Source organism: Podarcis bocagei, assembly GCF_964188305.1.
Source record: "Podarcis bocagei genome assembly, chromosome: 4".
Classification (NCBI taxonomy): domain Eukaryota; kingdom Metazoa; phylum Chordata; class Lepidosauria; order Squamata; family Lacertidae; genus Podarcis; species Podarcis bocagei.
The window spans coordinates 101,877,437-101,903,962 of NC_138128.1; the positions used below are offsets into that span (position 1 = coordinate 101,877,437).

The 26,526-nt window shown below is 42.8% G+C and overlaps 1 protein-coding gene across 1 annotated transcript in view; it reads right to left on the reverse strand.

Annotated features, from left to right (window-relative positions):
- Positions 1 to 26,526, reverse strand: part of DUSP16 (dual specificity phosphatase 16) — a 64,793-nt gene that overhangs the window by 5,683 nt on the left and 32,584 nt on the right. The window contains exons 4-6 of the mRNA XM_081191025.1: positions 4,482 to 4,645; positions 3,793 to 3,952; positions 147 to 270 (exon numbers count right to left, since the gene is read on the reverse strand). Coding sequence (XP_081047151.1) covers positions 147 to 270; positions 3,793 to 3,952; positions 4,482 to 4,645 — 448 coding nt within the window. The remainder of the gene's footprint in view (positions 1 to 146; positions 271 to 3,792; positions 3,953 to 4,481; positions 4,646 to 26,526) is intronic.

Below are 26,526 nucleotides of genomic sequence, written 5' to 3' on the forward strand. Positions count from 1 at the left end.
AAAACTCAAAATCAGGGATATTTAACGGCTTCTGGTCATGCATGCCCCAATCACACTGAAACCATTGAAAGCAGCTGAGGCCATGAGAATATTTGAAGTCAGCCCTTTGTGTTGGTTTCCTCAAGAAAAGGACCCTTCTTCCTTACCTGTAGGCCTCATCTAATGACATATCCATTCTTTTCATTATATATGCAATAGCGATGGTGGCAGAGCGAGATATCCCAGCTAAACAGTGGACTAGGACACGATCGTTTGAGGCTTTTGCCTTTTCTGTGGGAAACGAAAGAAAGCAGAAACCTCTCATTAGTGCTCTAAAAGATGCTGAAAATGAGAAAAATCTGTTTAATCTCCCAGGGATCCGCAGGCAAAAATAAAAATCATTAAATTGCAGCATACAGCCATTTTCAACTAGTTTTTGTCCTCCCTGCTCTCATGGTGGCTTCACAATAGCCATAACCATGTGCAATTTTATCCTGAAATGCTAAGCACCATCAACTATGACAAAACCTAAGAATGCATTGAATACTGGTAATAATCCTTGGAACTGTTTAAGTAAATCAAGCTATGGAGATAAACTGGACGAAGGTCTTGTGCCAAGCGGCTGCCTCTCTTCACCATCCATTAACATACATATAATCCTGCCTAAATGCCTGCAGGGCTGACTTGTCTCCACCCTCTCAGCCCCCAGACTCAGGTTGCCAACATGGAGGGGCAACTAGCACAGATGGTCCAAAAAAATGTGATTGTTACCTGAAAAAAATGAAGAAGTACGCTGAGGGGAAATGAAGGCGGAGCAGTTAATGTCCATAACCACCAGCCATTGTTCACATGGACCAAGACTCATTAAGAATATGCACATAATCCTTCCATGAAGAGGAAATTGTGCACATTTCCCAGTCAATATACATAATCACCAACAGGCCTTGGGAGATGTGTATATATCAACTGCATTTTGTACATTCTTCAGGCAATACACACAGTCTCCAGTAAGCGCATAAAAAGGTAAAGGGACCCCTGACCATTAGGTCCAGTCGTGGCCGACTCTGGGGTTGTGGCGCTCATCTCGCTTTATTGGCCAAGGGAGCCGGCATACAGCTTCCGGGTCATGTGGCCAGCATGACTAAGCTGCTTCTGGCAAACCAGAGCAGCGCACGGAAACGCCGTTTACCTTCCCGCCGGAGCAGTACCTATTTATCTACTTGCACTTTGACGTGCTTTCAAACTGCTAGGTGGGCAGGAGCAGGGACCAAGCAACGGGAGCTCACCCCGTTGCGGGGATTAGAACCGCCTACCTTCTGATCGGCAAGTCCTAGGCTCTGTGGTTTAACCCACAGCGCCACCCATGTAGTCTCTAGAAAAATGCCATTTCCCGATTCCTTTTTGAGAAGTATGCAATTTATGCCCTCCCAGCTGATTCTGGCCCATTGCCTCATCTTACATGGCTCACTGATTAGCCAAGCAAGATGGGAAGATGGAGCAGACTCCAAATACAGATAAATATTTTGAGGCAGCGGGTCAGAATCAACACCCATGCATCCCAAGAGGCCTATCATGGTGCCATGATGGCTCTTGATAATCACTCACCACTTAAGGCTCTGTAGGTGATATTAATTCATACAAAGTGGATGCTTGGTAGCTTTGCAAGATATGAGGAAGGATCAAAACAGGGAGTGAGTCAGAGGACATGCCCCTTTTTTGCATTTCCAGGATATTGTGCAACAGGAGGAGTTGTGCCTCTCCTATAAGTGAGGTAAGAGGTGTCCACTCCCACATTGCATGCTCACACATAGCCTAAGGAAAGAGGAAAGCAACTCACTTCCCCTTTCTCCTGTTTTCTTTACTTCTTGCATAGCTTCTGAGCAAACTTTAAGGTTTTATTACTGATTTATCAATCCCTAAACAACCTGGGACCAGGTCACTTGAGAGAATGCCTTCTTGCATATGGACCTGCCCCTTCAATACAACCCTTGCATGAGTCTCCCCTGGTTGAGCTATGGGTATGTGGACCCTGAAGCATCCACAAGATGAACTTTGGTGCTGCCTACCTTGTGTCTTCCTATCGATAGGAAGTGAGCTCCAGCTAGTAGGTTTTCAACCTATACCCAAAACACCCTGATCATTGCCATTGCCCACTGTGGATGTTGTGACACAGTACTGTTACTTCAATACTGTTATTTCAGTGCTGTTTTAAAGTTTTACTGTGCAGCACCTTGAAATTCTCTAAATAGAAAGTGATATAGAAATTTTTAAAAAACAAAAACAAACTGTGCTGGAAATGTGAAGAGATTGAAGGATCTTTCATACATATGGGCAGTGTAAATATTCCCAAAAATATTGAGAGATGGTCTACGATGAGCTCAATTTTTTAAAATTAAAAAATACATTTCCAAAGAAAACAGAAGCCTTTGTATTAGCGATAACTGGTGATGAGCTCCCCCAAAGACTATGTCACAGCAGTGGCCAGCATACTCTATGCTAAAAGTTGGAAGGAAGAAGAAATACCAACAAAAGAACAATGGCTGTATTAATTGACAGAAGATGCCAAACTTGTGAGCATGACAGCCAAAATAAGGAATCAGGATGGAAAACAAATAAATGGCAAATGGGAAACTTTTGGGGAGCACTTAAACAAAATTGATACTAAAACAAAACTACAAGTAGGGGTAATTCTCTGAACAACAGTTAAATACAAAGAAGGACTAGGAAAGAAAAAGTAGGGTGGATTAATATATGGATATTGTCAGGCAGCAGAGGAACCAACCCCAGGGCAGGTTGCCAGGAATAGATAAGACAAGGAAAAGTCTTTACCATCTGCTTTTATTCAATATTTCCAGAGAGAGGCTTGTGAATGCAGCCTCTTGGAATAATGGCATCCCGAGTAAATCTCCACTCCCATTCTCTCCCACGTCCTCATTCGTCATCCCTTCTGTGCCATTTGCTCTCCTACTTTTATGGCTCGCCAGGTTCTGGGAGATGGAGGGTCTGGAATGCTTTCTAGTGATAACATGTCAGCCAGCTGCTGCTCCACCTCTGCTTCCTCCTCCTCTCCTATTATTTCCCAACTTTCCCCCTCATCTTCCTCTGAGCTGTGACCTCCCTTAAACCCCTGTTGTAATTTTGAACTGTCTTCTTCTCTGGAAGGGTCAGGCTGGAGAGGCGGTCTCACCATTCCTGCTCTGCCTAGTCCCTGACAGATATACAGCGATACTAGATCTATTACAAATGCCATGGAAGGCTAGGCTGGGAAGTCTATATGGAAAGAATATTTGACGGTAATGTATGACATGCAAATAGAAAAATGGGAATGATATAAAAAATAATAAAAATAAAAAGGAACATGTAAACTGCTCTAGGCCAACTAGATTTCACCCTGGGGTCCAACTTCAATGGCTACCACCAATCCTCCCTACTTATTTACATCCAGGACTCTCAACATGATACTACATACAGGTTCATATTGCCACTGGCTTCTTCACACCTGCATATGAACAAATTTTAATTTTCAGTGGTAAGTGGACAATTGGACAGGAAGTCATAGCCACTGGCGCTGTAGCAGCTTCCTGTGACTCTGGGGCCCATCCTTCTGCAGGCCTACCTGAAAGCGAACTTCTTGGGCTTCATGCTGAAAGCATCCCACCCCATCAGACGTGTCAGCCGTACTGTGAGAAGAGAGAAGTCATGCAAGCAGCGCAGAGTCAAGCAAACATGTTTTGCTTGACAAACATTTAGTGGAAGTAAATCATTTGGCATAGGTTTTCTTTTTCTTTTTTAAAAGAGACACCATCTTTTTACCTATAAAATCCACAGACTTGTCCAACCACGGAAAGATTTTCTCACAGAAGCTGTCATTCACAGGCACTCTTAAGAAGTGGGATTCCGGGATAAAGTCAGGCTTGGGGCAAGTATTACTGGCGTTCAGTACGTAGCCAATGTCGTTCTGCTGCATCAGCTCCTGTTAAAGAAAGGAAGCCAATGCCAGCTGTTACAAGTGTCACCACGTACAGATCAATATAAGAAAGAGAATGTTAATTGAAAATATATTTGAGGGGACCCAAAACTATTCCTGGTTTTCACAAATATTTTTGGCAGTGTAAAACAAACAAACAAATCCCTTTTCAATTAGTTTTTCATGCAAATGTTCACCACACTATGTTATCATCTCTTGGTGTCACTCTCATTTTATCAGTGGTATCACTTAGCTATATTTGTCTGGCTATGTAGCATTGTGTTGTCATACAGGTTAAATGCAAGTTCTTCTTACGGAGAAAACTTTTCAGAATTGTGAAAATTTGCTGTTAAAAACATATTTTTTAAAATCAGAGTTGGTTAAGTGATAATATCACTGATTAAGGGAAATTAATTCAGCTTGACAGCGAAAGAAGTCAAGGTAACTGATTGGTGACCATCGCAGGAAAATGCATCGCCGGGGGAGATTGTCCTTTGAGTCACTTATAAGTGCCATATTATTTCTGGGCACCCACCTTGTTGAGGACATCCCGCTGGCACCCAAGGTAAAGGTGAGGAAGAATCCGTGTTGGCCCAGTGTTGGAGACTGGTAAGCAGGGTTGAGAAATACAAGAAGGCACCAGAATGGATTTTCCTTCACAAAGGCCAGGGAAACAACTGGAAAATTCAGCAAATCCACCTGAAGGAAACAACAGCCCCAGTTTCAGTTTTAAGTGTAGGATGGTAGTGTGATGCATAATGAAGCCTATTTTTTCTGTTTAAATCACCAGATTTAAATCACCAGAGAAGACATCAAGGTGAGTCAAACATGTACATTAAGTCACATGGTGGCTGAAATATCATTCATGCATATGTGAATGGGCCATTACAGAACTTACCTATTTCATACAACATGCTAGTCAATTGAATCAGTACACACATTCAGCACCAATCGTCAAGGATGTAAAATAAGGGCAGTATACAGATATATCAGTCGATGTACCTGGCTTCCCCCTCCAACTAAACTTTGCTATACAGTTTGGAACCATGGTTAGAAGAGTGTTTGCAAACTATAATAATAATAATAATAATAATAATTTTTTATTTATACCCCGCCCTCCCCAGCCAAGGCCGGGCTCAGAGCGGCTTACAAGCAATAATAAAAACAAGATGAGTGATTACAACTTAAAAACAAAAATAAAATACAACATTAAAATAATGGAACATTAAAATATTAAAATGGAGCCTCATTGCAGGAGAAGGAAAAGAAAAAAGAAAAAGGGGGCGGAGGGAATCAAATTGGCTCCAATCCAAAGGCCAGGCGGAACAACTCTGTCTTACAGGCCCTGCGGAAAGAGATCAGATCCTGCAGGGCCCTGGTCTCATGAGACAGAGCGTTCCACCAAGTTGGGGCCAGTGCTGAAAAGGCCCTGGCTCTGGTTGAAGCCAATCTAACTTCCTTAGGGCCTGGGACCACTAGGGTGTTGTTATTTATGGACCTTGAGGCTCTCCGTGGGGCATACCAGGCGAGGCGGTCCCGTAGGTACGAGGGTCCTAGGCTGTGAAGGGCTTTAAAGGTCAAAAGCAGCACCTTAAATCTGACCCTGTACTCCACCGGGAGCCAGTGCAGCTTGAAAAGCACTGGATGAATATGCTCCCATGGCAGAGACCCTGTGAGGAGCCTCGCTGCAGCATTCTGTACCCGCTGGAGTTTCTGGGACAGCTTCAAGGGCAGCCCCGCGTAGAGCGAGTTACAGTAGTCAAGCCTGGAGATGACTGTTGCATGGATCACTGTGGCCAGGTCGGGGCGGGAAAGGTAAGGGACCAACTGCTTGGTGCGGCGAAGGTGGAAAAATGTCGCCTTGGCTGTTGCTGTGACTTGCGCCTCCATGGAAAGGGAGGCGTCAAGGATTACACCCAAACTCTTAACGGAAGGCAATGGCACTAATTGGGCCCCCGCAAGAGAACGGAGTTGGTCCCTCATCCCCATGCTATCCCGACCTAGCCATAGGACCTCTGTCTTCGAAGGATTTAGTTTCAATCGGCTCCCACGAAACCATCCAGCCACAGCTTCCAAGCATCTGGTCAGTGTGTAAGGGGCCGAGTTGGTGTGGCCATCCATCAGTAGATAGAGCTGAGTGTCATCAGCATATTGATGACAGCCCAGCCCAAAGCTCCGGATAATCTGGGCAAGAGGGCGCATAAAGATGTTAAAAAGCATTGGGGAGAGAATTGCGCCCTGCGGCACTCCACACACCAAGGAGTGGTGTGACGACATTTCCCTCCCTAGTGCCACCCTCTGTCCCCGACCAGAGATAAAAGAGCACAACCAGTTACGGGCTATGCCCTGTATCCCCACGTCTGCAAGGCGATGGTCCAGAAGATCATGATCGACCATGTCAAAGGCTGCTGACAAATCTAAAAGGATCAGCAGTCCTGACCCGCCTCGATCCAGTTGTCTACGAATATCATCTGTTAGGGCAACCAGAGCCGTCTCCGTCCCAAAACCAGGACGGAAACCGGACTGAAATGGATCTAATGCCGATGTTTCCTCCAGAAACCTACCAAGTTTCCTCCAGAAACCTACTAGAAGTTGTAGCCAATGCTAGTCCTACTCAGAGCAGACTCGCTGATATTAATGGACATGGCTAACTTAGGTTCATTCATTTTCATGTTTCTACTCTGAGTATAACTTAGTTGGATACAACCTTATCGTTTGGGCTAACTATGGTTAGCTGAAGACCCAACTACAGCTATCAAGAATATCACAACTGTCTTCTTATGTAATGTTTCTAATCATATTATGTCCTCCTTGCATCTGCACACATTGAAAACAAGCAATTCTGTAACAGAGAGGGAGAGAGAGCACGCAAGATTGCAAAGACACAGCCTCATTTATTAACCTTTCCCCCTTCTGCCTATCTTGAAGTGGCATTTATGGATTTAGCTAATTAAAGACAATAAAAAGTTACTATTTTTGTGTGGATTACACAAGTTTCTTTATTATTGTATATTTTATTTCTACTGCACAGACAAAAAAAAAATCATAAACACCATTCCAAAACAGTGAATGAACTGATACAGGATATTTCTACTGCATGTTTCACCATTCACATAAATTGCAATATTATACAATAGATAAATATGATCATTTCTCAAATTTATTAGTCTTACAGTCCTTAATTATTTAGGATTACTTAGGAAATTTCCCCTAGCAAGGTATATGGATTTGCTGAGTTGTATTTTATTATTCCAGTACTGAACAAAAAAGGCTGAACTTCTCTATAAAGGTGACTCTCTCTCTCTCTCTCTCTCTCTCTCTCTCTCTCTCTCTCTATATATATATATATATATATATATATTTAACAAAATGGTATATACTGCTTGCCCCCCTCCCCCCCCCCCAAATACCTACAGAGTCTGCAAACTGCTTAGAGGGTTTTAGTTTTGCTACCAGTCCCCAGCCAGCAATGAGTTAGGGCTCATTACCTAAAGTACCTTTCTGGGCACAGATCTGGGATTTCTGGGTCTGGTCTGAGCCTTTTTGTTTTTTGCTCTGGCGCTTTCCCTGTGAAAACCTGTGTTGTACTGCTGAATCGGAGCAAACGGGAAACCCAATTACCATTTGTTCCGATTCAGTAGTTAAGATCAGTTTTCCTGGGGAAAGAGGTGGGACAAAAAGAAGAAGAACGCTAGGTAGGGCGTAGACCTGGAAAACCTGGACCAGTGCCTAAAAACATGGTGCAGAAGGAAGCCTGGATGAGCTCTTATCCTGCAGGTCATTTATGATGGAAGGGGCAGCCGGTGGCGGAGCTTCATGCTCCGGGGGGGGGGAGGGCAGAGAGCAGGCAGGGGCGCGGCTGGTGTGCATCCCGGGGGCATGGTGTCTGTCCTGGGGGCGTGGCACGCTGCCTGTGGGGGTGTGGTGCCCAGCAGGGGGGAGGGAGCCGTGATGGCACCCCACCGGGATCACGCTGCCGGGGGCGGTGCACTTCCCCTCCCCCTCTTCCTCCGCCAGTGGGGGCAGCCATAGGAGCTGTGCAGCCAGCTTGTCAGCTCTGTTGCTGCACTTCTTCACACCGCACTGGCAGTACCAAATAGTTAACTCACAGAGGTGGGCCCAGATTTTGCACTGGCTCCCCCAGCTGCTTACTCCAGTGTAGGCAAAGGACAATGCAGAAACAAACAGTGGATCAGCATTGCCAGTGTAGTGCCCTCAAAATGTTACTGGACTCCCCATCAGCCACAGCCAGCATGACAAATGGTCAAGGAAGATGGAAGCTGTAGACCAACAACATCTGGAGGGTATTACGTTGGCTGTCCTTGCAGCAGGGAAAGGACAGGGTGAAAGGCCAATTTTGTTTTAGATGTATTGTTTTCCAGCTTGGAAACACACACACCCCCAACAAATTAATAAGGTTATTATGCTATGCTGTCTACTTGGAACTCCACCCTTTTGCAAATTAACAGATGCAATTGTATGGCTAAATTTGGGATTATTTAACAGAGTGAGAATATCCTTGGTTCCCTTTGTTAGCTTGTAGAACAGAGAGGATACATCAATGGAAAGTCAGGGTGTCAGTTAAAAGACAATCCAGCTGTTTTATTTAGTTGGTGGTTTCTGGATATTTCCCCACATTAATGCAGCGTGCAACTTTTCCAGTGCTGGCTTGTTCAGTTTATTACTTGTGGCTGCAATTCTCAGATGGGAGTTTCTATGAAACCAATTTAAGGCGCCAAAAGCTGTTTGTGGTTGAGAAAACCCAAATTGCTTTTGTTTTCCAGTAACCAAATACCTCCCGGATCTTTGCTTGCAAAAAGCAGGCTCTCTCCCACTTCCATTTGCAGAAGCTTGCCAAGATCAAGTATCATACTTAATTATCAGGATGCAACAAGTGGGCATGAAAATATGGTGGTTTGAAAGCCTCTCTGTGATCAAAGCACAATGGAGTTTCCTCAAACTCTGCATACATGTTTGTTATAATTCCAAAGGTATGATCACTTTTCTTAGGGAATTCTCTGCACTGAAGAAGTGGCAATTACCTGCCACAGACACACATGCAGACTCTTCTGCAAGGAGAAAGAGGAGAACTAAGAACTAAACACATTGCAGATGTTTCATATTTCCCTGCATTTGTTCTTTTTCTTGGGTAGCACTAAATCGACTTTAAGAAAGTCATATATGTTTTATGCTAATCCGTAATAGTGCAGCTAGAATATCTTGATTTTTCTAATAAAAAATGTCTTAAAATGGACCTCAGTTTTCTGTAGGTTCCATCCTAATATACTTTGGATGGAATGGGGAACCTTACTGAAACTCTTGGCACCCCTAGCATTTAAGTTTCCTTTAATTTGACTTCATAGAGACCAAATTGTCTTTATCACACTAACAGCTTGTTATGTGAAAGTTACCATCAGCTGTAACAGTAACGTAACATTATGATTAGGCCTGATGGTTACAATACCACACGAAGCTCCACCTACGCAATTAGAGATTGTGGTGGAAGCAATGCTGACAAACTTATGAGACTTGAGCTAAACTTTTGGTGAAGGTTTCTTTCTATCCAAAAGCACCAGGTGGGTTCATATTTTTAGCTGTTTTTATGGGATTTTGCCACTTTATAAACTTTCAATATTTATGATAAAAGCATGCACATCATAACAGAATAAAGTCCACAGCAGAACAAATGAAGTTACAAAGCCCCCAGTTCCTATAAGCACGAACAACTCTTCAAGCAGCAGTCAATAAAAGCATAGTAAACTGGATTAAAATAAAACCATGTTTACCCTGGTGCCTAAAAGTGGCACTCAAACACACAGAACTAAGGGAGGGCATTCTAATGAAACTCTACTCAGAAGCAAGTAATGGGTCTTACACCTACACAATTATACTAAGGTAGCTACTCCTTACACCAAACACCAGAGACTCTATAAGCAATACTCGTTGGCAAATACAGTCAATAAAAACAATACTGAAACGTAACATGAATCAAATTTTACTTCTCCAGTCAGATAGAAACCATGGCAATGTTAAGATATTATTTCTAAGGTAGAATCACAGTTGGAAGGGACCTTAAAGGTAATCTCAGGCAACTCCATGTCAATACAAGAATCCAACTGATAGGGACTACCGACTTCCTGCTGTGGAAAATGGCTGCCTCCCACATGAACGGACCCCAGCCGTGCCAGTAATTCAGGGTTGATATGGGGGTAATTAGCCCTGCCCAGGGTGGGGGAGGACTGTCTCACAAACCCGCAGATCATCCGTGATCTGTCGGCTCGCATTGAGGTGCAAGCTGCAGGGATTCTGGGTCTAAGAGCACAGCATGGCTGGCACTCTTCAGAGCCACTCCTACATGCAGGAGACACCTGTTTTATAAAATAATAAGATTTGGGGGAGAAACAGGCATATTCCAGATGGAGGGGGGGAAAGGGGAAAAACTGCCAAATTATACAGTCATTGGATGCTGAATTTCGGACATCAAACAGACTCATCTTGAAACGTGGATTAAACAGGTGAGTGACCACTATCTTTCCTTATTTGTTATATTACATCACAATTTGGCGAAGCTCATCCAGAAAGAATTTAATTACTTAAATGAAACACAAGAGGTGAAAAATTTAATTGAATGTATGGTGCACAGGCCTCAACAGACTCTAATTAGAATCAGAGCTGGCAAAATAAGATCAGATATGGCAGCTTGGACTGAAGACGGAACCAAAATGGTGATCATTATTGCGCAGTTATAAAAAAAGGAATTCTTATGGAAAAGAGCTCCCTTGGACTTGGGGTGTGTTTTGTTCTAAAATACATCTGCTCGTATGGATTATTTTTATCGTATGGATTGTGGACAAAAATTGTGGATAGGAGGATGGAGAGTGCCGGGTCCCTGCCAGCTCTTTCATGGCCTGGAGTGCGGGGGGGGGGGCTTTTGCTCTTGGAGGAATTTAAATAATTTTCACATAATATACAGCCGGGAAGCATGCCCCACAACACAGCATTATATACAGACATATATGGACACCAGCTCTCATTAAGAGCCATCAGAGAGAACTTGTTTACTTGCCATTTATAAACTCTATTTTTGGAATGAAGCCTGGTGCCTTTAATGAGAGCTTGATGAACAAAGGAGAGATAAGAGGACTGAAGACCAAAATAATTGTATTTGGGGGGGGGGCGGGACGCCTTCTGTGTGTTAACAATATAAAAACTTTGCTACTACAGAAGATGTGAGCCACAGAAACAACGACTGATCAGATTGAGAATAAGGATGGATAATATTAGTTTTGAATTTGAAAAATAGCCAAAAATGCAGAGATATGAATGAGGATGATTATCTCTAGACATCTGGAACATGGGAAGTCTCAATTTTTTTATTTATAATTGGAATATATAATTGGTGTATTGCTATTATTGTAATTTGGATTGATTTGATTTGTCATTAATTAGAAGATTGTTATTGAAAATGAGTAAAATTTTAACAAACAAACAAAAAATCCAACTGATAGAAGTTTTTAAGGAGGAAGCTGCCTAACAAAGGACAGTCTACTAGGGCTGTCAATGTACACACAAAACACACCTGATCTGATTTAAGACCTGATTCAGTACTTTGGATCAGTCTCAACTCGGGGCAATCAGGAGCAGACTCCCTAATCCATGTCACGATCCAGGGGTAAGAAGGGAAAGGAGAATGTTAGCCGCTTTGAGACTCCCTAGGGTAGTGATAAAGCGGGATATCAAATCCAAAGTCGTCGTCGTCGTCTTCTTCTTCTTCTTCTTCTTCTTCTTCTTCTTCTTCTATAATCATCATGCACACATGGAGTAAAAGACTTCCTCAGAATTTGTGTTTCCATTTTATAAATTTAACATGAGACGAGTGCATTTATTTATTTATTTATTTATGATCGATCAGATTTCTTACCCACCCTTCCCCATAAAGTCCCAGGGTAGGTCACGGCAGCAAAACACACAAGTTTGCATAGCAAGGGTGGGGAGCCATGTGGGGCAAAGGACAATAGCGTATTTTTCACTCTATAACACGCACTCAACCATAACACGCACGTAGTTTTTAGAGGAGGAAAATCCGTAGGCATGCCACCTGTAGGCATTCCATAACACGCACAGACATTTCCCCTTACTTTTTAGGAGGAAAAAAGTGAGTGTTATGGTGCAAAAAATACGGTACTTCACCTGTTGTCATGGTAAGATCTGGTGACTGGTAGATGGGAAGCCCCACCCACTTGTCTGAGTGGCTGGCAGGGGTTGGGAAAGGGCAGGATCCAGTTCCCTATCTCTGCATTCATTAAGCCCCCTGAAGTGGTTACAGTCAAACCTTGGTCCCTGAACACCTCTGTTTTGGAACAATTCGGCTCCCGAACACTGAAAACCTGGAAGTAAATACTCTGGTTTTCAAATATTTTTCGGAAGCCGGACATCTGACGCGGCTTCCGCTTGAGTGAAGGAAGCGCCTGCAACCAATCAGAAGCTGCGCCTCAGTTGTCAAACATTTCGAAAGCCGTTCAACAACCAAGATTTGATTGTACCACACTGTAGCCTAAGATTTTTAACACCAAATATAGCACCTCCTTCCCTCCCACAAAAACATACCCCACAGCGAAGAAAACCCCTGGCATTTCCTGACTTAAGCTTTCTTATGAACTTGTAGTGTTTCCACTTTGTTTAAATGAACTGCAGATTTTACAGAGATCATTACAACTCATGAATTCCTGTTCAGCTCAATGGTGATGCGTGCCATTTTCCATTACATAAGCTGTTCATGCAACAGAGCCCTGCTAAAAACATTTATCTCTCTCAATCGGACAACCTTTGCAGGTAAGTGGGTTTGTGTTGGACATTTCTTCAGTCACAATAAGCAATATCAACCTTAGTTTCTTCATCTGATGTGAATGTTTTAAATAAAAAAACCTCTGCTTTTCTCTGCCATCTCATCTCAAGAGTTCTCACAATGAGTTAACATAGCACCAAGTCAAAGAAGTGCATAAACTTGCTCTTAAAGGTGATCCAGTGCTGCAATTTTGGTCTTTCCAAGACAAAACAAACAGTTCACAGGAGTTTCTAGTCCTCAAAAGTACAACTGCCCACACTTTCTGGTGAGTCTCTACAAATGTTTTCTTTCTGGGATTGGCCCTGAAGAGGTGAACAGTGGTCCTCAGCATCTTACTTTTTGTACTTTTTGCCAATTATGAATGATTTTCCAAATGGAAAGAAAATCTAGATTCAGCAAGTGCCATATCATGCAACTTGGAGTAAAAGAGCAAAGAAGCTCCCGCATCTGTTCTTAAATGTGACTCTTGGAGACTGTCCCACATCTCTCTGGCTGACTCTTTGTCACGCAAAAGACATAACTCTTCAGGGGGCACAATAAGCGTTAGAGTTTCCCTTGCTTTGGAATCCTTAGCCTCCCACTCTGGGGTTACTGGAGCTGGGGGGCATCTGTTATCACATTAAACAGACCCTCTTTTCATAGCAGGGCTTCTGCATACTGCACCCAATCCTGGTAGTTCCCCTTTGAAAGCTTTGGTATTCCCATTGCAAATTGAAGAGCTTCCGTCACTTTAGCATTAGCCATCTTGTGTCTTTAAAGCAGGCTGCGTCTGTTTACTAGCAGCTGTGTTTCAAAAGCACACTGCATGAGGCCTTTGCTTATGCTGATCTTCTTTCGCAGGCCAGTCAGTGCTTTTGGCTAGAAGTTCAAAGTCCACCCTTATTGCCAATTAATTAGGGCTTCCCAGGGCAATGAGCACAAACCTCTCATCAATCTTCTTGACACGCAGAGAAGATAAGCTGCATTCCGTTCTGGCATCTTCTGGGCCCGTAACAAAAAAATGTCGGAGCCTCCGCTATGACCAAGCTGAAAAGCTCATCCTCCAGTCGAGTCCTCCGGAATCTCCTCCGACGGTGATTAACAACCTGAGCCTTTGATGAGGCTCCAGACACGTTCCCATTACGCAGAGTATACAAACCAGCAGCAGAAGGACAAGAAAGTATGAGCTACATCGTTGTGCTTTATTTTCTAACTATGCAGACAGTAAGAATATACATCCTCTCTCTGTGAAAGGCAGAGAGTAACTGGTACAAGAAACAGGAAACCAGTAATATCAGCATCCGTCTCCTGTCTTCCGTGAGACTTCCAACAATCTGGAATGTCTGGAATGTAAACAGAGTCTTGTGACTCTAAGCACTGCACAGTGGCACAAACAGAACCCTAACAATTAAGTGCCAATTCCATGAATCAAAGCAGTTAAACTTGTAGTTAAACTTTGATTAGCACTGCAGGCCAGAGCTTCCCTGCTGCTGCCTTAATGCTACTCTTTCATCATGCCAAGAATCTGACATCAGGTCATTTATTGAGAAAGTGAACCTATCAGAGCTCAGTGTACATTTATTGTAACCTCCGTGATGAGCAACCTGTTGGCTTTCTTTTTTTCATCCAGTTTTAAATTACCACTACACACCCACACCCCAACACAAAATAAACCAAAGATGAAGAACATAAAGAAATACTTTAACAGCAGGTGAAAGCAGCATAAGGTTGGATGTTATCACTGAATTTGTTGTTCTAAAACATTGCAAAAAAATACCCATTAGGGTTGTTTATATGTATTCTTTTATAATAGGTTAGCTTCATCATCATCACTACGGTCTTTTCAGTCCATTCAGATACAGTAAGTGAGGGGCTACTCCACATTTTAGCTATTATATTATGTAATAATAATAATAATAATAATAATAATAATAATAATAATAATATAACATGATATAGATTATAATAGCTACAATATTTTTTATGAGAGAGAAGCACAGCACTGTAACGCGATAACGCTTGTAATTTAAAAATTTTAAAAACTTTTTCTGGTCAGCTCTCTTTTGGCAACATGCTTCATGGTGGTACCTGGAAAAGGTATTTTTAAATCTCTCTTTTTTTAAAAAAAATAGCATTATAGTATGTTGTTGTAGCACTATTATACCTCTCTTAAAATAAACAATAGCCATTTGCTGAGCACCACTTAAAATATTGGTTAATTATAATAATAGAAGATGTCATAAAATGGCATTTGCTATAAGGCTTTATAGTGGGCGTGTGCTGAGTTTCAAAAGGCTCTGCCTAGAGCAGCTGTGATGCCCCCTGGTGTGGTCAGAACAGAAGAAGAAGAGGAGGAGGAGGAGGAGTTTGGATTTGATATCCCGCCTTTCACTCCCCTTCAGGAGTCTTAAAGCAGCTAACATTCTCCTTTCCCTTCCTGCCCCACAACAAACACTCTGTGAGGTGAGTGGGGCTGAGAGACTTCAGAGAAGTGTGACTGGCCCAAGGTCACCCAGCAGCTGCATGTGGAGGAGCGGAGACGCGAACCCGGTTCCCCAGATTACGAGACTACCGCTCTTAACCACTACACCACAATGGATGCATATGTAGAAAGTACATTGTGGAAAGCTAGAGGCAATTCTGCTTGATGCTGAGAACAGTACACCAGTGATTAGGAGGCAACCCCAGTTTACACAGGCTATAAAATGAGGTGATGCCATTTTTAAAGTCTTAGCCACATAAAAGCAAAGCAAAATGAAACAAAAACTTATTTAAGTAAACACAAAAGAACAAAAACTAGCACAGCTAGCTTTTTACCTGCAGAGACCTTTGCACAAAGTGGTATCCCCCACTTGCCACCTGGAATTGTGCACTCTATTATCTAATTCCAATACCATCCCTCAATTGTTTCCATTTTTTTAGTATTACCATTTTAAAGCATTGCAACTATGCTAGAGAAAATGGAGATGGGAACAGCCTACAGAAACCCAGGCAATGTTTACAGTGAATGAAACCACTATTTGGCAAGGCAGACTTCCCTCTTTTTTGGGTACTCAAAATATTTTATAACTGTGTTGTAAATGAAATAGAGACTATGGCAGAAAAACCTTTAGCCTTTTGTATGGCTCACTGACCCCTGAACTCAAATATTTTGAGTCTGCCATCGACTTGCTGATATAAACGTCATCCAATTTTCCAAAGAAGAGGGCAAGCAAGACTACACCACTGTTCACTTTATTCAGCTAATCTGTGCCTTAAAACATACTCAAGGGAAGAGCAGAAAACATCCAGAACAGAGTAAGCTCATGTTCTCAGGGTACTGCGAGGAGGAAATGGAATGCTACTGCTATTTCATTGCTTACCACAGTTGAGTCTATACACCACTGTATCACTTGAGTGTGTAAGAGCTGTTCCTTTTATCTTGCTAACCTTATGTTTAAAAGAAAACAGAGCTGTTGACTCTGCAATTTACCGTACTTTCTTACATACCGTATTTTTCGCTCTATAACACGCACCTGACCATAACACGCACGTAGTTTTTAAAGGAGGAAAACAAGAAAAAAATATTCTAAATGAAACAGTAGATGTATGATTTTTGTGGTTCATGCTGTGGCCACAGACATGTGATCTGATGGTGAGTTTGGGGTGACCCAGTGCAAAAATCCTGAGGATCCATGTGGATCCGTGCTTTGTAACCACGTTTTAAGTGGGGAGGGAAGGAAAAGCACTCAAGGGATAAGGAGCACGCGTGGGGTGGGTGGAGAAGCAGCTTTTCTGCGAGCTGAGCAGGGAGGGAAAGAGCACTGTTGCTTTAAAGGTATACTTAAGGTATTTGCCCTGTGCCTGGGGTTTTTTCCATTTAACAGTTTGCAGCCTTTTTCTTCGCTCCTTGTTTTGAGGCAGAATAGATTTGAGCAAGTGAGGAGGACTTGGATTGCAGGGGATTTGCTATTAGCTGTGTAAAAGCTCTCCTCCTTGCAGCCTTCTACTTTGTTTGTACAGGTGGCTACTGGTATCAGGTTCAGTTTGAGTGATAAGCAGCCACCAGCAGCAATACAATGGAGCACAAAAAGCAGTAGGGGCACTAGGACCCAGACAATGCTCAAATCTATCCTGCCTGAAAACAGCTGAGAAGCGGGGGGGGGGGGGATAGCCTTTTCTTTTACTTCCTGGTTTTCACTGCGCTCGTGGCTCAGAGCTCCAGGTTGGTTTTGGTTTTTTTTGCTGCTGGTTGCTTAAACTTTATCCTTCCTGATCCAAGCCCTCCTGTCCCTCTGCAGCCTCATTGCTCCATTTAGAGAGCGCTGGGACCTTTGCTAGCTGAGGCTGCAGCAGCTGTTACCGGCTACTTTAAAAGCGCCTGCTGGCTTTGAACTGCCTGCCTTCTCCCGGCTTGCTATGGCTCCCGTCTGTCCCTCCTCGCGTGTAAGCAGCTGCTGCCCGCTTTGCTGCCATGGCTCTCCTTCCCTCCCTCCTCCTCAGCTCCTCCCCCTCCTCCTGGCTGTAAAGCAAGCAAAGCTAGAGCCGTTCAAAGCCCTGCAAGCGGCTCCGCTTTGCTTGACTGACGGCAGCCATGGCTCCGGTCGAGTGCATTCGCTCCGTAACACGCACAGGCATTTTCCCTTACTTTCTAGGAGCAAAAAACTGCGTGTTATGGAGCGAAAATTACGGTAAGTAACATTGGTGTAGACAGGACATTTGTTGGGGAGGGCAGACTTTTGTTAGGGGGGGGAGAACCTCAGATTTGTATTGATTTGTATTGGGGGAGGCAGCTGTACCCCTGCCCCCCCCCGGCTACGCCCATGGTAAGTAAGAAATCTGGGGCCATTTGAACTGAAGATAAAGAAATGCACCAGAGTTAAGACAGCACCATTTGAACTGAGCTATGCCTTTTAAAGACAGATCTATTTTCTTAACAGCTCACCCAATATTACACCAAGTGTCCAGCAACTAATCTAACCAACAGGTTGTTAAGTCAGCGGCTGTTACTTCTTCCTTATATTGCTTCCTAACAACCACATTGTATGTTCGTGTTTCCACAAATATGAACACAAAAGTACTTTTTCTGGTTAATGAAGAAATGGAAAAGGAGCATGAGCTAGATTTATGAGGCCACTGCACAACCAGTCAGAGAGAAAGAAAGAATAGTAGTGTAACAGCATCATCCAACCTTTTGCAAGATGCCAATTAACCTGAAGCAACCAGATACAAGCGGTGTTCTATGTACACAATAGGGGACCAAAGAAAAAGTGTAAAATGTGGTACTATGGGACACAGAGTTCAGCTCCCTGATAATCTCAGCTTTCAAAAACTAAAAACTTATCACCCTTAGAGCTACAATACAAAGCTGTGCTTGTGAGAGAGTATACTGTACTTTCAGCGGTTTGGGGTGGACCTTCACTGTCATGTGTCAGGCATCTCCTCACTCCTACTCATAACTAATTCCTCCACAAATAGACTCTGCCCCCCAGCAAAAAAAAATCCTTCATAAATTACTCTTATGGCACGGCAACATGGGCAGAAAGGTGCTGTGGAGTTGGGCCTGTTGCCTCGCAAAACAAAGCACAGCTCTTGCAGCCCCTACTGTCCAGTTATCAGCACCTAGGTCAAAAAGGGGGAACCTACACACATACGGTAAGTTCCCTTGGACCTATACAATGACCGGTGAAGCTTACACATATAAAGTCTATGGACACGAACATCCTCATCTCAGACGTTCATGCTCATGCATAGATAGCATAGGATCTCTGCACTGTTGAAAGCAGTCTTGAGGAAGAAATACCGACAGCAGATAGAACAGACTCAAAAATATTTACTTGCATTCACAGAATCACAGAGCTGAAAGGGACCCCGAGGGTCATCTAGTCCAACCCCTGCAATGCAGGGATCTTTTTGCCCAACATGCGTCTCGAACCCATGACCCTGAAATTAAGAGTGCACCTTTTTATTCATAAGAAACCCAGGAACAATAATAATTGTGAAGAAGCAACCCTTCTGAACCAAGGTAAGGCACTTAAATTCTAAGAATTAACAAAACTGCAAAATTTAAAGTGCCCATTGTTTCTTTGCAAAAGTGAAGGGTAGGGAGAGAATTAGAACAGGTAAAGGACACATTACTTTTCTCCCTGTTAATTAATCTGAAGAAGCACCAACTTGATGAATTTCTGCTTTATGAAATCTTGCTTGTCTTCTGAACTTTTGAGAATCATCAAGAGCTGGCCTAAGACATTTTGCTGCCTGAGCAGGAGTGGCCAGTTTCTTCTATTTTTTTTTTTTATAAAATTTTTTATTGCGTTTCTTTCCATAGGTTAACAAATTAGTTTACATAGCAACATGCAAGAAACATTTTTTTTATATATGAAGAAAAATAAGAAAAAGAAGAAAGAGTTAAATATCTTTCACAACGTCCTTCAACAGTTCGCTTTCTTTTGGACCTCCTCACATCCTCTCAACATTGCATTCATTATTCTAGCCAGTTCAGCAATTTGTTATCTTGTTTCACATCTTATTGTATCTTTGAATTTATTATGTTACCAATTTCGGAAGTTTGTAATTTAGTTTTAACACTTTTAATAAACATAATATTTTGTTTCTAATTTATCTCGTTTTTTTCATCATTACTTACTTTATCATTTACTTAGCTAAATTGCAGAAGCATAACGTTTCTTAATCGTGCACAATCTTAACATTCAAACAACTTATAGTATTTTTGCAAGTAGTCCTTAAATTTTTTCCAGTCCTCCTCCATTGTTTCTTCGCTCAGATCTCGAATTCTGCCGGTCATTTCTGCCAACTCCATGTAGTCCATCAGCTGCGTCTGCCAGTCCTCCAGTGTGGGTAAATCTGGTGTCTTCCAGAACTTTGCAATAAGAATCCTTGCTGCTGTAGTTGCATACATAAACAAGGTTCTATCCTTCTTTGGCACCTTCCGGTCCACCATGCCCAGGAGAAAGGCCTCTGGTTTCTTGGGAAAGGTATATTTAAATACCTTTTTCAACTCATTATGTATCATTTCCCAGAAGGCCTTTACTTTCGGGCAGGTCCACCAGAGGTGAAAGAATGTCCCTTCTGCCTCCTTACATTTCCAACACTTATTATCAGACAGATGATATATTTTAGCCAACTTGACTGGGGTCATGTACCACCGGTATACCATTTTCATAATATTCTCTTTCAAGGCACTACATGCCGTGAATTTCATACCGGTGTTCCATAACCTTTCCCAGTCCTCAGACATAATATTGTGTCCTACATCCTGTGCCCATTTTATCCTAGCAGATTTAACTGTCTCATCCTGTGTATTCCATTTAAGCAGCAAGTCATACATTCTCGAAAGTACCTTAGTCTTTGGTTCTAATAACTCCGTCTCCAGTTTCGATTTCTCCGTCTGGAAACCCACTTTTTTATCCATTTTAAATACCTCTTGAATTTGAGCGTAATGTAACCAATCTCGCACCTTACTTTTTAATTTGTCCAGGCTTTGGAGCTTCCAGTTGTCTCCAACTCTTTCTATTAATTCCCAATATTTTGGCCAGTAGGCCTCCATATTGGGCCTTTTTTTAGAAATCTTGGCTTCCACTGGTGATAACCACCTCGGGGTCTTACTTTCTAATAAGTCCTTATACTTCATCCAGACGGCAAAAATTGATTTTCTGACAATATGGTTTTTAAACAGTTTGTGAACCTTCGCCTTGTCATACCACAAGTATGCATGCCAACCATAAACATTGTCAAACCCTTCCAGATCTAGGACATCGGTGTTTTCCAACAAAAACCAATCCTTCAGCCAGCAGAAGGCTGCAGCTTCGTAGTATAACCTTAAATCCGGCAGGGCAAACCCCCCTCTTTCTTTTGAGTCAGTTAGTATTTTGAATTTTATTCGGGGCTTTTTGCCCTGCCAGACAAACTTAGAAATGTCCTTCTGCCATTTTCCAAAACATTCCATTCTGTCCACGACCTGAAGGGTTTGAAATAAAAATAACATTTTTGGCAAAACACACATCTTTATAGCTGCGATTCGGCCTGACAAGGTAAGTTTCAATCTTGACCAAATATCCAAGTCTTTTTTAATTTCCAACCAACATTTTTCATAATTATCTTTGAATAGGTTTAAGTTTTTGGTGGACAAAGATACCCCCAGGTATTTCACTTTTTTAACCACACTTAGCTCTGTCTCTTTCTGGTACCCCTCTATCTCTGTAGGTGTCAAATTTTTGACCAAAACCTTAGTTTTTTGTTTGTTTAGCTTGAATCCCGCCACCCGACCAAACTCCAAGATAAGTTCAAGTACTCTTTTTGTGCTAGATTCTGGCTCCTGTACTGTCAAGACTAGGTCATCTGCAAAAGCTTTCAGTTTGTATTGTTTCGCTCCGACCACTATACCCTGCACCAACTGGTCCTCCCTGATCATGTTCAGCAATACCTCCAGAACAGAAATAAATAACAGAGGGGATAGAGGGCACCCCTGTCGTGTCCCTTTTTCAATTTGGAGTTCCTCCGATACCACATTGTTCACTATCAGTTTGGCTTTTTGTTCTGAATAGATTGCTTCTAGTCCATTTTCAAACCCCCGTCCCACTCCCATCCCTTTCAAGTTTTTCTTCATAAACATCCAAGAAATGTTGTCAAATGCTTTCTCCGCATCAATAAAGATTAAAGCCGCCCTTGTGTTTCTGATTCGCAACAGTTCCAATATATCAATAATGTTCCTAGTGTTGTCAGACATGTGTCTACCAGGGAGAAAGCCTGCTTGGTCCTTGTGAATTACTTCATTTAGTACATTTTTAAGTCTATTCGCTAAAATGTCTGCAAATATTTTGTAATCCACATTCAGGAGTGAGATGGGACGGTAGTTCTTAAGCTGGGTCTTTTCCCTTTCTGACTTGGGTATCAATGTGATAAATGCTTCTTTCCACGTTTCCGGTGCCCTCCTCCCCTCCATGATCTGGTTACAAACCTCCAACAACGGTTGTATCAAGAAGTCCTTCAAAGTCTTATAATATTTGGAGGTGAGTCCATCCGGGCCTGGAGATTTGCCAAGTTGCATATTTTGGATGGCACCTTCAATTTCCTGTTGAGTTATTTTGCTGTTAAGAATTGATCTTTTGTCTTGACTTATTTTAGATAATCCATTTGTCCTCAAAAATTGGTCTATTTCCGATTCTTTCTGAGGCCCCTGTGCATAAAGCTCTTTGAAGTATCTGTGGAAGCACTTTCTTATTTCTTCTGGTTTCTGAACTATTTTTCCTTGAATCTCCAAATTTGTAACCGTATTTAACTTTTGTCTTTTTTTCAACTGCCAAGCTAACAACTTTCCACATTTGTTTGCTGATTCAAACGATCTCTGCTTCATTTGTTTAATTTTCCATTCAATCTCTTGATTGATCAATTTCGAATATTGTGCTTGATGGAATTTGATCTCTCTTAGCACCTCTTTTGACTTTGGTTTGGTTCTCAGCTTTTTCTCTCCTTCACTTATTTTCTCTAAAATTTTTTCCTTTTTTCCATTCCAAAATTTTCTCTTTATTGTATTCTGTTGTATCAGAAACCCTCTCATTACAGCTTTACTTGCGTCCCAGATTGTTCTTTTCTCCACCGTAGTGTTCAGATTTATTTCAAAATAGTCCTTTAACGTTTTTTGGGCCTTCTTAACAATCTCTTGATCTCTTAACAAGGTGTCATTCATTCTCCATCTGAAGGATCCAGTTGGGATAAGTCTCAATTCCATTTTCAAGGCATTATGGTCGGAGCAGGTTTTTGGGCAGATTTCCACTTTTCTTGTTTTCGGTGCCAGCCCTCTAGATATCCAAATTTGGTCAATTCGTGTCCATGACAGATGGGCCTCAGAGAAGAAGGTTCCTTCTTTACCCAAGGGGTTCCTTGTCCTCCAGATGTCAATCAAGTCCATATTGTCTGTCATTTCAAAAAAGGTTTTAGGAAGTCTGCCGTCTGTTGTTAAGTTTTGATTTTGGGATTTGTCCATATTTGTTGACACCACCCCATTCATATCTCCCATCACAATAATGTTAGAATAGTCCAAATAGTCCATCATTGTCTCATGCAGCTTCTTGTAGAATTCTGATTTTCCATCATTTGGCGCATAAATTCCTAATATCAAAATCTTCTCCCCTTGTGTTTGAATTTCAATTGCGAGAATTCTTCCATGATCATCTTTAAATAGAAATTTTGGTGACAGGTTCTCCTTTGCATAAATTACAACGCCTCTTTTTTTAACTTTGTCTGATGAAATAAATTCTTGGCCAAGTCTTTTGTTGATTAATACTTTCCTGTGGAGCCTAGTCACGTGTGTTTCTTGAAGGCATATTACATCCAATTGTTCTTTTTTTAGGATATGAAATATCCTCCTTCTTTTTTCCGGAGAATTCCCGCCATTTATATTCCAACTAAGTAGCTGCAGAGACATCCTGTTCTAATTAAGATGTTCTTAGGATGAGGTGCCTTCCTTTTGCTCAGGTCCCGAGGGTGCAGGCGTTAGCCCGCCTCCAGGCAGTATTGGTGTTGGTGAGGCTGAAAGCCAATCTGCTCCTTTTTGGAGATCTTCTCCGTGGTCGTGAAGGAACTTTTGGTTATCTTCAGGTGTTCTAATTTTAACCTTCCTTTCTTTGTAGGTGAAGGATAATCCTTGTGGAAACTCCCACCTATAGGGAATTGCGTTGTATCTCAGCAATTTTGCTAGTTCTGTATAGGTGGCTCTGAGGTCCAGCAACTGTCTCGGAATATCTCTGTAAATTTCCACCCTTTTGTCTTGTATTTCAATTGCTTTTTTAAAGTGAAGACCTAGGATCTTATCTCTCTCTTCCTTTGATCTTAAGATTATCAAACAGTCCCTGGATCTGTCTTTCCTTACCAATCTTCCCAGTCTATATGCCGAGACAATCCTGAAGTCTGTATCTTCCTTTAAACCCCAGAACTTCGAGAATTCCTGTGTCAAGTATCCAATCAGGTCTCCTTGCTCGAGTTCCGGGATGCCTCTCAATTTGATGTTGCTCTCACGATTTTTCAGTTCCACCATTGACAGATAAATTTGTTGTTCACCCACCTGTTTGTGCAGGGGCTTGACTTCTCCTTTTATTTCTTCAACTTCTTTTTGTAAAGCTCCCACTTTCTGAATTGCTTCTCCAGCTAATTCCCGATTTTCCGCTGTTGCTCCTTGCAGATTCTCTATAGCTTGCGTGTGCTGGGAAACTTGTTCAGTCAATTTTTGAATCGAAGAAGTCGCTTTATCTATTTTTAAAGACTGGTCGTCCACCTTCTGGTTTAAACTTGATAATTGCTCCAATATTTGTTTTAATAGTGTATCTGACCCACCTGCTGCCATATCTTCCTCAGTGGACTTCTCGGTTATTTCCCCTTGCTCCCTTTGAGTCACCAGTACAGCTGGAACCGACGATCGGCGTCCTTGGGTCAGTGTTGTTTGTACAAATTGTGCTGGTTTTCTTTCCTTTTCTTTTTCCTTGGCCTCTTTAGATTCCTTTGCTTTAGATGCTCTTGTTCTCCCTGCACCACTCATTACACATCTGTCAGTGTTCATTTCAGATTGTCTATTGTTCCATGGGAGAGACAAATTCAGTTATAAACAACCAGTGAAGTGGAATTCAACACAAAAGTCAATTCCCAGGATTTTATAATCCGAAAGCCCTGTAGGGGGAGTGCCACCAGGTTTCAAAGACAAAGAAGGAAGTAATCCGCCATTAAAGTTCCAAATTATTTCAGTTCAGTAAATCCGATAGTCCAATAGTCCCTTCAAAGACTCAAAGTTCTCCAAAGCACCTTTTATAGTTCAGCAAAGTTTCACAAGAGGTGCTTGCAACAGTATCACATCCAGTCTTTTCTGCTCAAATGTATCAGTTACGCTCCAGCAAAGTTTTTGCAAAGTTTTTGCAACTGTTTCCGCAGTTTAACACAGTCTCCCTCTCCGGCAGCCCGACGATCTGGCTCCTTAGAAATACAGCCCAAAGAAAAAAGGAGATAGGAGGAAAGTCCCCATTTACTACTTCTTTTAAGCAATGTCCATTTCCACCTTCGGTTTGAAAAGAAAGCAGGTCTGATAGCACGAAAAAATTAACACTTCCCACAGTCCTGTTTCAAGCGCTTTCCGCTTTTTAAAACTTTGCTTTGATCTTGTCAGCAATGTCGGAAGACGGACTTCCCTTTTCTCGTCTCCCGTTTTCAGCCAAATTTAACAAATTCTTTGCCAAATTTTAAACCCCTTTACTCACGGGTATGTTACTTGCAGTTTGGTGTTGGTTTTAGGAAGAAGGATCAGCGCTCATCTGCAACAGCCGCGCGGCTTCACTTCCGCGGAAAGAGCGATGAACTCACAGCACCGCTACCCCTCCTTCACTCCAGGTCTCCTTACGGGGTCCCTTCTGTGTTTTCAGAGCAGCTTCTGGTGCCCGCCGAGTCCCACGGCCACGGGCTCACTCTACCCGTGGTTTATCTTGATGGGTCGTCGCTATGCCGCAGCGAGCGACCCTTTTCCGCGGAGCCCCTCTTCAGAGAACGAAGAGGACCGCCATTACAGTTTCGCGCCGCCCCCGGAAGGAGTGGCCAGTTTCTTCTAGCACCTGAGGCAGAAAAGCCAAAAAGTGCCTCTCCCACTCCGTGTCCATAAAAAATATGCAGTAATAAATTAAAATCATTAACAACTTTCATGACATCCAAAATCAGCTGCCTAAGGCAGCCATCCCATTCTGATGATCAGGAATCTGCAGGAATCCTCACCAACCTTTGCACCTCCATGCAAATAAAACTTTACCCCCCTCCCAGTTCTGCTGCATTGCTGTTTAAAGCGCTGCTTTCCCTTGAAAAGCAGCAGCCTTGCTATTCCTTTTCCTGCAGCATTTTCCCGTGGCCTCTTCTTTTCTCCCACCTCACCTGTCAGCCTCCTCTTGACATCAAGCCATGCACAGGATCCTGCTCCTTCCCACTAGCCTTCCACACCTGCCTGCCTGCCCTGCTTCTCCTCTCAGCTGCCTGCCCTGCCAGGCTAGGGCTCCTGCCCACACCAAACAGCTGCAGAATGAGGAGAGAGCTGGAGGAGTGGAAGAACCATCTCCGTTTCTCTCTCTATTTGGACACACAAGGCAGAGGTCTTGCCACCCCATTCACATGGCCGCAGAACATGCCGTCCAGGAGCTGAACCAGGGGTGAGATTTTTGCATCCCCTCTGGGCATGTGCCCTTGTTCAGGCCAGCTTGACCATCCCTTGGGTACTAAGACCCAGTTCATCAACTCATGGAATAAGCAGAGTAGCTCCTGCAGGTGATCTTACAGACAAGATGGTATTTCTCTGCCTCTCACCTGGCTTGCAATCTAAAAGAAAACGTATTGCGAAGTAGGAGGAAATAAACGTTGTTAAGTTGCAAGTTTTTCTAATGACCTTCTGGGGTGGAATGAGTTCAAGGAAGCACCAGAAGTTGCTGGTCTTTCAGCTGTGCTGATGGAGCATCCTTTTGTCAGTTTCCTCCCCTCCTGAGAATTGTTACTGTTATTGTTGGTATTGTTGTTGTTGCAGTCCACATACACCTCACACATGCCTGTCTAAGAACGAAGCCCAGCTTCATGAGGCAGAAGTTGGAATGTCTCCGCAAGGCAGGGCCGGAGGAAGTGGGGTGCAGCCACCCCAAGTGTCACCACTGAGGGGGATGACAAAATGCCAGGTGGCACTCACCGCAGCACGCCCGAGCCATGCATCTCTTCAGAGGTAGCTTTGGCACGCACAGGCTCTGCACTG